The sequence below is a fragment of the Oreochromis aureus genome, unplaced genomic scaffold (assembly GCF_013358895.1).
Source record: "Oreochromis aureus strain Israel breed Guangdong unplaced genomic scaffold, ZZ_aureus HiC_scaffold_93, whole genome shotgun sequence".
Lineage (NCBI taxonomy): Eukaryota > Metazoa > Chordata > Actinopteri > Cichliformes > Cichlidae > Oreochromis > Oreochromis aureus.
This window is the reverse complement of record NW_024108991.1, coordinates 10,668-24,703: the sequence shown is the minus strand read 5'-3', so window position 1 is coordinate 24,703 and position 14,036 is coordinate 10,668. Positions and strand designations below refer to the sequence as shown.

At 36.8% G+C, this 14,036-nt stretch overlaps 1 protein-coding gene across 1 annotated transcript in view; it reads right to left on the bottom strand.

The window, feature by feature from the left end:
• The window catches only part of mep1a.2 (meprin A, alpha (PABA peptide hydrolase), tandem duplicate 2), a 92,855-nt gene extending 79,155 nt beyond the window's left edge, over window positions 1–13,700 (bottom strand). Inside the window, exons 1-8 of the mRNA XM_039607889.1 lie at window positions 13,685–13,700; window positions 13,062–13,273; window positions 12,938–12,962; window positions 12,791–12,844; window positions 12,664–12,701; window positions 12,509–12,584; window positions 12,304–12,421; window positions 11,924–12,099 (exon numbers count right to left, since the gene is read on the bottom strand). Coding sequence (XP_039463823.1) covers window positions 11,924–12,099; window positions 12,304–12,421; window positions 12,509–12,584; window positions 12,664–12,701; window positions 12,791–12,844; window positions 12,938–12,962; window positions 13,062–13,124 — 550 coding nt within the window. The 5' untranslated portion in view covers window positions 13,125–13,273; window positions 13,685–13,700. The remainder of the gene's footprint in view (window positions 1–11,923; window positions 12,100–12,303; window positions 12,422–12,508; window positions 12,585–12,663; window positions 12,702–12,790; window positions 12,845–12,937; window positions 12,963–13,061; window positions 13,274–13,684) is intronic.
• Between the last annotated feature and the right edge of the window lie 336 nt (window positions 13,701–14,036).

Here is a 14,036-nt window from a genome sequence, read left to right as displayed (position 1 = left end):
GCCTCCTACTTAGCCACTCGTAATACAGCGATATTACAGTGTACAAATTCACATAAATTTGCAGGGGAACAAACAAAGCAGGAACAAGCCCAAAACAATCAAATAACTGTGCTGCCATAGCTATCGCTAACTAGCACATACGCTAAAGGTAACTAAAACCAATACACACAAGTAGCAGGGTAAACATCTTAAGCATGGAACATTAACTCACGTTTATGTGACACACACCATCCCCAACAAATACAGGATGGGCTATTTGCTCCCCTTCCCAGCAGCTCTCTCCTCAATCGTTAGCCCAGGAACGAAGGAAGACCATCTAGCTCAGAAGTCCCATGAATTCCCTCACTGCTCAGAGGCTGCTGGGTAATGTAGCTCACACTAACACAGGTTTTCTACAAGCACAAATACTATAACATAGCAGAAATACTGTGATTTTGTTGAAATACTATGCTTTAGGACAAATAGTATGATTTGGCAGAAATACTATGTTTTAGGACATATACTATGATTTGGCTCAAATACTATGATATAGCAGCAATACTATGTTTTGGTACAAATGCTGCGCTTTAGGCACAAATATTATGATTTGGCAGACACTATGATTTAGCAGAGATAATATGATTTGGCAGAAATACTAAACTTTGGCACAAATACTATAATTGAGTGCAAGTACTTTAAGATAACAGAAATACTATGATTTTGCAGAAATACAATGTTTTTGCAGAAACACTGTAATTTCACTCAAATACTTTGAAATAGCCGTAATACTATGATTTGGCAGAACATAACAGAAATTCTACGACTTAGTAGTAATACTATAACATAACAGAAATATTAATTGGGCACAAATACTATAATTTGGCACAAGTACCAATGTTTTGGCAAAATCCCATAATTTGGCATAAATACTATGATTTGGCAGACACTATGATTTAGCAGAGATAATATGATTTGGCAGAAATACTAAACTTTGGCACGAATACAATAATTGAGTACTTTAAGATGAGAGAAATACTATGATTTTGCAGAAATACAATGTTTTTGCAGAAACACTGTAATTTCACTCAAATACTATGACTTAGAAGTAATACCATGATTTGGCAGAAATACTATGTTTCAGTACAAATACTATGACAAAGCAGAAATACTATGACTTAGAAGTAATACTATAACAAAAGGGATTCCTCAAAATCCTATGAAATTGCAGTAATTCTATGATTTGGCAGAAATACTGTACTTCGTACAAATACAATGCTTTGGTACAAATACTATATTTTGATTTGAATACTATGATTTGGCACGAGTAGTATGATTTAGTACAAATACTACGAATTGGCAGAAATACTGTGACTTAGTAGTAATACTATAACATAACAGATATACTATGATTTTGCAGACAGTCTATGTTTTTGCACAACTAGCACAATATGGCAGAAATACTATGATTTGGCACAAGTACTATGATTTAGTACAAATACTCTTATTGGCACAAATACTATGTTTCAGTACAAATACTACGATTTGGCAATAATACTGGGTTTTAGCACAACTACTGAGATTTGGGTGAAATACTATGATTTAGAAGAAATACTATGACTTCGTACAAATACAATGTTTTGGTTCAAATAATATGATTTCCAAAAAATACTATGATTTGGTACAAGTACCATGATTTAGTACAAATACTACAATTTCGCTCAAATACTATGAAATTGCAGTGATACTATGATTTTGAAGGAATACTATGATTTGGTAGAAATACTATGCCTTAGTAGTAATACTATAACATAGCAGATATAATGTGATTTTGCAGACATAGTATGTTTTTGCACAAATACTACGATTTCGCTCAAATACTATGGAATTGCAGTAATACTATGATTTGGAATGCTATGATTTGGTAGGAATACTATGCCTTAGTAGTAATACTATAACATAACAGATATACTATGATTTTGCAGAAATTCTATGTTTTTGCACAAATACTACAACAACTACTACTACAAATACTACAAGAAATACTATGTTTGGGCAGTAATACTATTATTTGCTATAAATACTATTATTTGGCACATATACCATAATCAGCAGATATACTATAACATAACAGAAATTCTATGACTTAGTAGTAACACTAATATAACAGAAATTTTAACTGGCCACAAATAACATGATTTGGCACAAATACCATGATTTGGCAAAAGATACCATGATTTGGCACAAATACGATCATATTGCAGAAATACTATGATTGGGTACAAATACTATGATTTGGCACAAGTACTATGAATAAGTAAAAATACTATGATTTGGCAGAAATACTATGATTTAGCAGAAATACTATGTTTTAACATAAATAATATCTTTTGACAGAAATTTCTGCTAAAGGTACTATTTCTGCTTTTTAGCAGAAATACTGTAATTTTGCATAAATACTATGATTTGGGATAAATACTATGATTTGGCAGATATACTATATTCAGCACATAAACTATAACATAACAGACATTCCTGCACTTAGTAGTAATCTCATAACATAAAATAAATATTATGGTTCTGCCCCAAACCATGATTTGGAACAAATACCATGATTTTTCAAAAATACTATGATTTAGCAGAAATACTATGATTGAGCAGAAGTACTAATATGTAGTAGAAGTACTTTGATTTAGCACAAATACTATTATGGAGGAGTAATACTTTAACATGGGAGAAATATTGATATATACACACACACACACAGAGAGCAAAGTGTACAGGGGCTGTTAAGAGTCTGGGCTTGGTATATCTAGGTCAGCTAAATTGGCTGCACCTGCTGTAATCAGCACTTACACACACAGACACAGAGACAGCTATGAGTTTTCTGCAGTGTATTTCTCACATTCAGGATTCCCCTCGAACAAATGGCCATAATTTCCTAACCGTAGGGGCTAGAACGGTCGTTCTGACACCGCTTTTGTTCAGAAGAGATGGGGAATCTGCAGGTCTTCTTAATTCAGAGATAAAATATAAATTATTGAAGATATATGACTTGTAATACACTGTAACTGAGTAGAGGCGAAGCAAAACTGCCTTGACTTGCCCTCAAACAACGTTTTGTAACTCTAAATCTATATGGAGCATCAAAATCATTCTTTCACCGTAAGAAACAGCAGGCTTTGGTGAACAGTCATGGAAATTTTCAGGTCTCTGTGGAAATCCATCAAAAGATATGACGAGAGAAAAAAGTGCCTCATTTCCAGAGTTTGAAATCTGAAGAAATCTGAACGAGGGACAAATTTCCTACCCTCAAACACGTGTAATTCATGGCCAAACGGTAATAGGTAAGGAAAAAATTCTTGAATTGTGAGCATCAGGAATGTCTGAAGATATATTGGCACAAGCGTCATGTCTCAACTTTGTTTCGTTAAGGAGATATGACGATTTGAAAATGCCTCTCATTAGAGAATTCCAGCGCTGATTTTGAAGAAACTCTCCACTGAGTTTCTATGGAGAGTTTTGAGACTTTATGTTACTCTGAGGAGATTTTCAAAAATCTATAAGTCCCACAACAATGATAGTGACATTTTCTGAAAGCCAGCAAAATACCTACATTTTGATGTATAATTTGTGGGAGTTGAGTGGAAATTGAGCGAGTAGCAAGAAGTTGTTCAGACATGAAGAGAAAATTCAGAAAGGACGAGTGCACACTCTGAGTTAATTGCATAGCAACCATAACAACGCATGTATTTTCTGAAAAATCACAATTTTGCAACTGAAAACTTAAAGAGGTATAAAATTAAAACAGTAGAAGATCTGAAAAAGCTGAATCATTCAGGAATAGCCCAATAGTCTGAGAACATTTTAAAGTTTGAATGGAGTTTCTAGGTGAAAGTATGACAAAGTAGTTAAGTTTCAAAAACAAGCAAGTTTTAGCAGAATTGTGGAAGTTTTCCATTCATTTCAATGGGACAAATTAAAGGAAAAAGTGTAATATTTTAAAAAGTATAAGACTAATAAACACCAAAAGTCATAGCAAACATTAGCAGAAAGAGCAGAACAGTATAGAGTTTGAACGGAGAAAATCGGCTGAAAACTGAGGCAGTAGATAGACGGCAAAAACGTTACGGAAGCAACTTGAAGAATAACTAGAAAAATTTGCATTTCCTGCGAAAATGCTGTGTGGATGCCTTGACGCTGAAGCTGTCTGCTGAAAAGCTGAAAAGATGAAAAGTTGCAAAAGTTGTTGTGGAGAGACGGACAATTCTGCTGAAATGAGCTTAAGCTGCTGAGAATTGTGCTGATAACAGGTGAAAAGGCTGAAAGTTTTGCAGAAAAGAGGTGAATCAGCAGAATTTCTGCTGAAAAGAGGCAAAGAAGCAGAAACTTGTGCTGAAAAGGGGTGAAAAAAATGAAAATTTTGCTGAAAAGGGTTGAAGAAGCTAAAGTATACCAAATCAAAGTATTTGTGCCAAAACATAGTGTTTCTGCCATATTGTGGTACTACTACATTACAACATGAATACGGATTAAAGATGAAAGAAACTGGCAACAAATTCCTCCACTACAAACCAGTCTGATACCACTTCTTTGCAGTGTTCACGTTTACTAAGGCACTACCCAAAAGGCGCCACAAGAGGGCACTCCAACACAAGAGATGACCTATGTACACTGTCAGCCTCTGTGGATTGGCAGAAATACTGTGATTTAGTAGTAATACTATAACATAACAGATATACTGTGATGTTGCAGACATAGTATGTTTTTGCACTACTCATTTGTAGTGAAAAAAAATAGCAATATAAATTACAGGTCTGTGATAGTGTATAAATTTGTAGTGAAAAAGAAATGTCGACCAAGGTGGGATTGAACCCATGACCTTTGAGCTGCAGAGCCCTGTCATCACTGATTGCGCCACCTGGAAAGGGGGCGGGTGGCTGAAAAACAAAGAGATCAGCAATCAGAAATAGATCGCGGTGAGAGGCGAAAAGCGCCGTTTTTTGGAGTTACAAAACGTCGTGTAACTCAAAAACTAGGAGGGCTATCAGCATAATTCTTGTACTGGGTGAATCAGCGGACCTTGGTGTAGTTTGACTGCACTATGATTTGGCACAAATACTATGTTTTAGCACAAAAATATGTTTTGGCTCAAAAACTTGTATTTTGCAGTTATACTATGATTTGGAAGAAAAACTATGCTTTGGAAGAAACACTATGCTTTGGAACAAATACCATGATTTGGCAGAAATACTATGAGCAGTAATAATATAACATAGCAGAAATACTATTATTTGGGTGAATGCTATTGTTTGGCACAAACACTATGATTTAGCACTGTACAGAATGGTGTACGTCAGTTTAATGCTGGGTGGTGCTGCAATAGTAGCTATCCTCGGTCAGAAGGAGAGGCTGTCATCCAGGGATTAGATTACCACAGGTGGAGTTTATTGGCAGTCAGATGGATGTTACAGGGAGGTATGGCATACAGTAGGAGGATGTGGAGGGGTGATATGGTGTGGTTTCTATGATTAAGAACAGGGTATACATTACAACATGAATACAGATTAAAGATTAAAGAAACTGGCAACAAATTCCTCCACTACAAACCAGTCTGATACCACTTCTTGCAGTGTTCACATTTACTAAGGCACTACCCAAAAGGCGTCACAAGAGGGCACTCCAACACAAGAGATGACCTATGTACACTGATGCACTTAGTAACAGTCAGCCTCCTACTTAGCCACTACGTAATACAGCGATATTACAGTGTACAAATTCACATAAATATGATTTGGCAGAAATACTAAACTTTGGCTCAAATACTATAATTGAGTACAAGTACTGTAAGATAACAGAAATACTATGATTTAGCAGAAATACAATGTTTTTGCAGAAACACTGTAATTTCACTCAAATACTATGAGATAGCAGTAATACTATGATTTGGCAGAAATACTACGTTTTAGTACAAATACTATGACAAAGCAGAAATACTATGACTTAGAAGTAATACTATCACAAAAGGGATTCCTCAAAGTACTATGAAATTGCAGTAATTCTATGATTTGGCAGAAATACGGTACTTCATACAAATACAATGCTTTGGTACAAATACTATATTTTGGTTTGAATACTATGATTTGCAACAAATACTATGATTTGGCACGAGTAGTATGATTTAGTACAAATACTACGAATTGGCAGAAATACTGTGACTTAGTAGTAATACTATAACATAACAGATATACTGTTATGTTGCAGACAGTCTATGTTTTTGCACAAATACCACAATATGGCAGAAATACTATGTTTTAGCACAAATACTATGATTTGGTATAAATACTATGTTTTGGCACATATACCTTATTCAGCAGATATACTATAACATAACAGAAATTCTACGACATAGTAGTAATACTATAACATAACCGAAATATTAATTGGGCACAAATACTATAATTTGGCACAAGTACCATGTTTTTGCAAAATCCCATAATTTGGCACAAATACTATGATATGGCAGAAATACTATGATTGGGTACAAATACTATGATTGGGCAGAAATACTATGTTTCAGTACAAATACTATGATTTAGCAGAAATACTATGTTTTAACATAAATACTATTTTTTGGCAGAAATTTCTGCTAAAGGTACTATTTCTGCCTTTTGGCAGAAATACTGTAATTTGGCATAAATACTATGATTTGGGATAAATACTATGATTTGACAGATATACTATATTCAGTATATATACTATAACATAACAAAAATACTTCCACCTAGTAGTAATACTATAATATATCAGAAATATTCTGATTTGGCCCCAAAACCATGATTTGGCACAAATACCATGACTTGGCAAAAATACTATGATTTAGCAGAAATACTATGATTGAGCAGAAGTACTAAGATGTAGTAGAAGTACTTTGATTTAGCAGAAATACTATTATGGAGGAGTAATACTTTAACATGAGAGAAATATTGAGACACATACACAGAGCGCAAAGTGAACAGGAGCTGTTAAGAGTCTGGGCTTGGTATATCTAGGTCAGTTAAATTAGCTGCACCTGCTGTAATCAGCCCTTACACACACAGACACAGAGAGAGAGTGTGAGTTTTCTTCAGTGTATTTCTGACATTCAGGATTCCCCTCGAACAAATGGCCATAATTTCCTAACCGTAGGGGCTAGAATGGTCGATCTGACACCGCTTTTGTTCAGAAGAGATGGGGAATCTGCAGGTCTTCTTAATTCAGAGATAAACTATAAATTATTGAAGATATATGACTTGTAATACACTGTAACTGAGTAGAGGCGAAGCAAAACTGCCTTGACTTGCCCTCAAACAACGTTTTGTAACTCTAAATCTATATGGAGCATCAAAATCATTCTTTCACCGTAAGAAACAGCAGGCTTTGGTGAACAGTCATGGGAATTTTCAGGTCTCTGTTGAAATCAATCAAAAAGATATGACGAGAGAAAAAGTGCCTCATTTCCAGAGTTTGAAATTTGAAGAAATCTGAGCGAGGGAAAAATTTCCTACCCTCAAACAAGTGTAATTCATGGCCAAACGGTAATAGGTGAGGAAAAAATTTTGAATTGTGAGCATCAGGGATGTCTGAAGATATATTGGCACAAGCGTCATGTCTCAACTTTGTTTCGTTAAGGAGATATGACGATTTGAAAATGCCTCTCATTAGAGAATTCCAGCGCTGATTTTGAAGAAACTCTCCATTGAGTTTCTATGGAGAGTTTTGAGACTTTATGTTACTCTGAGGAGATTTGCAAAAATCTATAAGTCCCACAACAATGATAGTGACATTTTCTGAAAGCCAGCAAAAATACCTACGTTTTGATGTATAATTTGTGGGGGTTGAGTGGAAATTGAGCGAGTAGCAAGAAGTTGTTCAGACATGAAGAGAAAATTCAGAAAGGATGAGTGCACACTCTGAGTTAATTGCATAGCAACCATAACAACGCATGTATTTTCTGAAAAATCACAATTTTGCAACTGAAAACTTAAAGAGGTATAAAATTAAAACGGTAGAAGATCTGAAAAAGCTGAATCATTCAGGAATAGCCCAATAGTCTGAGAACATTTTAAAGTTTGAATGGAGTTTCTAGGTGAAAGTATGACAAAGTAGTTAAGTTTCAAAAACAAGCAAGTTTTAGCAGAATTGTGGAAGTTTTCCATTCATTTCAATGGGACAAATTAAAGGAAAAAAGTGTAATATTTTAAAAGTATAATAGTAATAAACACCAAAAGTCATAGCAAACATTAGCAGAAAGAGCAGAACAGTATAGAGTTTGAACGGAGAAAATCGGCTGAAAACTGAGGCAGTAGATAGACGGCAAAAAACGCGTCGGAAGCAACTTGAAGAATAATAAAGAATAAAGAGAAACAGGAACTCAATAGTGTGGAAGCCCTTTAGGGCATCCACACAATAAAGAATAAAGAGAAACAGGAACTCAATAGTGTGGAAGCCCTTTTAGGGCATCCACACAATAAAGAATAAAGAGAAACAGGAACTCAATAGTGTGGAAGCCCTTTTAGGGCATCCACACAATAAAGAATAAAGAGAAACAGGAACTCAATAGTGTGGAAGCCCTTTTAGGGCATCCACACAATAAAGAGAAACAGGAACTCAATAGTGTGGAAGCCCTTTGAGGGCATCCACACAATAAATCCGACGAATAGTAATATGTGTGCCTCTTGGCATAGGCATCCGACGAATAGTAATATGTGTGCCTCTTGGCATAGGCACACATAATAATAATAATAATAATATGGTTAAGGTTGGGTTAATTGGAAACACTAAATTGCCCATAGGTGTGAATGCGGGAGTGAATATGAGTGTGAATGGTTGTTTGTCTCTATGTGTTAGCCCTGTGACAGACTTGTGACCTGTGCAAGCTGTTCCCTGCCTCTCCCCCTAAGAGAGCTGGGATAGGCTCCAGCGCCCCCCGCAACCCTGAAAAGGATAAGTTGGATAAGATGGTTAAGGTTAGGGTGCAGAGCTATGGTAGGGGTAATCACTACCCATTACTTAGACCTCAGCGGTTTGAAATTTTACAGTTTGAATAGCAAGTACATTTATTAGATTTGTGACTTGCAGTCTAAAGTACACAGAGTGGTAAGTAAACCAGAAAAGTGTATATTTATGTCACTGTTTCCATAGGAATTAGACAGGACCTGCTAATCAAATGAACATAAATAAATGTGAGCGCCTCCATGAAAAGAAAACTTCCGGCAGTTTGCTAATCTAAAGCATTCTGGTATGTGTTAACACAAGTCTTGCCAGGGAATTCACCCCAGGATCAGAGTGTGAAATGCTCAGAGAAACTGCAAAAAATACAAGTGCTACCTTTCTGACTCTACAGGCCTCAGCCTGTTAGATTTCAAGATACAAGATTCAAGAGCTTTATTGTCAATACAGTAGTATACCCAGTATACAGTGTACCGAAATACTGTTTCACACCAAGCCCCCCATGGTGCATTAATAAGTATATAAAAGATATATCTCCAAGACCTATAAAACTGGGATTTACAGATAAATAACGTGCTAAATTTCGGTAAAAGTAAGGGATAAAAAGGTACTAATTACTAACTATACAATACTATACAAAGCTATAATAACAACTATACAATACTAACTGTATGATAACCAAAGACAGGACAAAGTCAATACAAAGTGGATTGTGCAGTAGGTATTGAATACCAGGTTCAAATTATTGTCAGGATATTGTAGACGAGACAGGACGAAAACATGTGCAAGATGCAAAATCTGCAAATATAGTATAATTTAGATATGTGTTCAGTAACACTGTAAAATAATTAGGAAAAGACTGAACAACTGTGACTGGTTTGGAAGGGTTTGCAAGGTGAAAGCACCACATCTGGCAAAAAATAAACACAGCAGATCAGCACAAACACCTCACACTAACTGTCAAGCACGGTGGTGAATGCGCTTGTTTCGCAGCCAAAGAGCCTGAACAACTTGCAGTCCTCTATATGCCAAAGTGTTCTAGAGTCAAATGTGATGCTGGAAAGTTTTAAGTAATATAAAAAATAGGGGTGGGTTTTGATTATCGATTTTCCAATTAAAATTGATTCTAGCTTGAATAACGCGATATCGAGTCATTAAAACCCTGAATCGATTTTTAAATATAGATGTATTTTGCCCGAAACGCCGGAATCTCTGGAATCTCTCACCTCACAAAATTTCGACAACCCGCCGACGCATCAGAAAAAGTGAGATGTCGGATTTCTCACCCGACAGCACGTACATAGACACTACGTCAGTGCTGAAAGCCGACAGCTCACAGATTCTGATGTATTGGCGGGTCCGAGCATTGTGTTTACGTCTTTTTTTTTTGGGCTAGATTCTGAAGCTGTAAGCTTTGTCTCTCTCGAACCAAATTTGACTGAACCAGCAGCGAAAGAAGATCCAAACTGTGCTTCACATTTCGCTTCACATAAACATGGTCGTGAATTCTCTCTTACTTTTGCTGTTTTGCTTCCACCACCATAAAATCACACTTCCTGCACAGCTCTCTCTCTCTCTCTCTCTCTCTCTCTCAGTGTACTTCAAGAAGAGTTTCCCATCTAAAAATCTGTTTTCTGCATTATTTGCTTGCTTATTACGCACAAGTCTACCATTGTGTGTACAGAACTGTTGGTCACTGTGTTGCTGTTGTTTCTCTTAATTTAACTAACTTCCAACAAGAGCCTTATTTCTGGTGTTCAATACAGAAGAAATATAAACTTTTTAAAATTATGCAAAATTGCAAAATTCTTAGCTGTGTCTCTAAGTAAACCTACTTTAAACATTACCTGATCCTCTGCTTCACTTCAGCAGCATCAGGTAATGTTTATATATTGATTCATGGTTTTCTTCTGTTTTTGTTCTACTGGAGAATATTTCTAAGGTTATCTGCTATAAAAAGACAGGCCAGGAAAATCTCCTTCATGTTTTTTTGTGTTTTATGCTCTGTTACTTTCACACAAAGGCATCTGTTGTGATTCTTACACCTCTGATAAATTCTCACAACTGTCATCTTTCTTTTTATAGATATAAAAATATGGATGGGGCGATCGTGGCTCAAGAGTTTGGAGTCGGCCTTGTAATCAGAAAGTTGCCGGTTCGAGCCCCGGCTCGGACAGTCTCGGTCATTGTGTCCTTGGGCAAGACACTTCACCTACCGCCTACTGGTGTTGGCCAGAAGGGCCGATGGCGCGATATGGCAGCCTCGCTTCTGTCAGTCTGCCCCAGGGCTACAACTGTAGCTTGCCTCCACCAGTGTGTGAATGTGTGTGTGAATGGGTGGATGACTGGGTATGTAAAGCGCTTTGGGGTCCTTAGGCGGGGCTAGTAAAAGCGCTATACAAATACAGGCCATTTACCATTTAAAAATATGGATATGTACTGATAAATGAACCGAATTATAATATGTCTGACTGTCTGAGGCAAAATTTCCCCGAATCGAATCGTAGACCTTGTGAATCTGAATTGAATCGATTCTAGAAATCAGTGATGATACCCAACCCTAATAAAAAATTAATAATCAAATACTTATATCTTTCATGAAAATGCAAATAATTTATAATTATAACTTTTTTGAAATGCATTTTTCTAGATTTTTGTTGTTGTTATTTTTCTGTCTCTCACAGTTCAAACAAACCTATCATTTAAATTATAGACTCATAATTTCTTTGTTAGTGAGCAAACTTACAAAATCAGCAGGGTTTCAAATACTTTTTTCTTTGACTGTATATGATACAAAAGATTAAGCAGTAAATGAAGCAATCAATTATGTTCTTATGCAGTTGGTCACTAGTCAAAGATGGGTACCCTTCTAATGGAGGAATGTAGACTTATCACCTCAATGTTGTTAAACTTGTAGCTCCTGAATAAAACCTAAGATTAAATAATTTTGACCCACCTTCTTCTATCTGGTCCCACCAGATTATAATGTAGTCGTCTCGATCTGAACGAGACTGCTCATGATAGAAGCCCAGAGCGTGGAGGAGCTCGTGCTCCACAATAGCCTTAGTGTCACACCCAGCCCCGATGGACACATTCTGGCCTTTTTTATCATCTCCAACATAGGACCAGCATCTGAGATGTTAAAAGATATGTTTTAATATCAACATTTAAAAAAAAACTTGGGTGAAGTTGCAGAGTTCTAAAGATAATTTTATCTCATCAGCACTTCCTAATCTTTTTATGACACCTCAAGTTTAATGACCTAAGAGCTTGCCCCATAAAGTTGAGTAACAGTCTTGGTCACTCCTGTGTCAAAGTGTGTGTAGCAGAGCTCACCCAGAGAGCTTCGTGAAAGAGATGTAAGTGGTCTCTCCCTCATAGGGCTTGAAGTCCACACAGGATCTCAAACGGTACTCTTCAAAAGCCTGGAGAATCACACCTTTAGCATTCAGGTCTACAGCAAAAGAAATTTATTTCCCAATCAGTACACTTCCTTTGATATTTCTTCTGGTTGAAATGTTTTCTATTGTGACCTGTGTACCTAAAGAATCGGTTAGGATATACGGGATTGGAAACTTCCATCTTCTTGTTTGATCAAGGATCGCATTTCTGCTGGGCTGCAAGACAAATTGAAATCACTCAGAGCCTTTTTCAGTGAACAAATTCCATTTCTAAACATGTACTGTGTATACTTACAATACCAGCAATGTCTCCCTCAAACAGATGTGTCAACTCTAACAGTATGAAATACACATTTTTAGTAAAACTGAGTATCTGTTTAGAAGGTATCAGAACATATGCAGATGGGGCCTAAAGGTTATACCTCTGTTGATCTCAGGTATGTCATCTCTCAGTTCACCTGCATCTGCAGTATCAGCTAGAGCATAAAAGTATTATTAGTGTGAGAAAATGCAAACAAAAGAGATAGTTTCATGTGAATGTAGTCGAAAAAAAGAACATAGGAACCAACCACTAGGTGTCGGAACGGCTTGCACCTAGCACACAAAAAGAGATGCTTCTTCTTAGTAAAAACCCTTAGCAGAGACATTGCTTTATATTCCTGGTTCCTTTGATTTTAGACAGAAACTCCTTACCTTTAAAAATACAAGGACTCCAACCAGCACAGCTATTTTCTTTAATCTGCATCCAGGGCCCATGTTGTTATTCAAACAGAATAGTTCGCTTCTCTAAGACCATGGTCAACATGCCCATAAAGATTGCACTTGGAGAAGAACTTTGATCAAGATTATATTGTTTAATGAGTAACAGAAACTTCAAACATCCTGGCATGAGTAGCTAACAGCAGCTGTAACAGAAACAGAATCACACAGACAAATCAGAACCGATGTACAAGTCCACAAAGTGAAAGATGAGAATGGTTTGGCCTCTGAAATGTGGGTGATTATAGCAGTGAAGCAGGCTAATGATTAAGTGCCAGGTTGTACTGTCAATAAAAAAAAAATGAATATGATAACCAATCTGTTAGGCCAGACACCTGTAATGACTGATAAGCTTGTATAATACTTTCAACTTAGCTTATAATTAGTGAACTGTTACAGAGTGTCAGCTGTCAGCACAACCTGTCATGATCCTGGGCCATGTTGGCCCAGCATTCTTAGTTCTCATGTATTTTTGTATTTTGGTCTGTATTTAGGCCATGCTTCCTGGGTTGCTCTGTTACGTTGTTCCTTATGTGTTTTCCCCTTGTGACTCTTACCCCGTGTGCCCCTCTGTGTATCTGTGAGCCCTCGTCTCTCCTTGTGTTTTATTCCATGCTTTCCCCAGCCCGTTATGTCATGCACTCGCTCCTCCTGTCTGAACCTCTGTACTTCCTGTTTTACTTTGACAGTCTCCCGTCAGTTTTGCGTTTTCTCCTGCCATGTCTTGTTATGATTATCAGTGTCACCTGTGTTCCCCGTGTGCTCCCACTTCCCTCGTTAACCCTCTGTGTATTTAGGTCTGCGTCTCCCTCAGTTCTGTGTCGCGTTCTCCCTCATGACTGTGTGCCCCTCCGTGTGTTTCCTCGTCAGTCAGTTCCTTAGTACTCCCCAGTTTAGTTTCATATTATT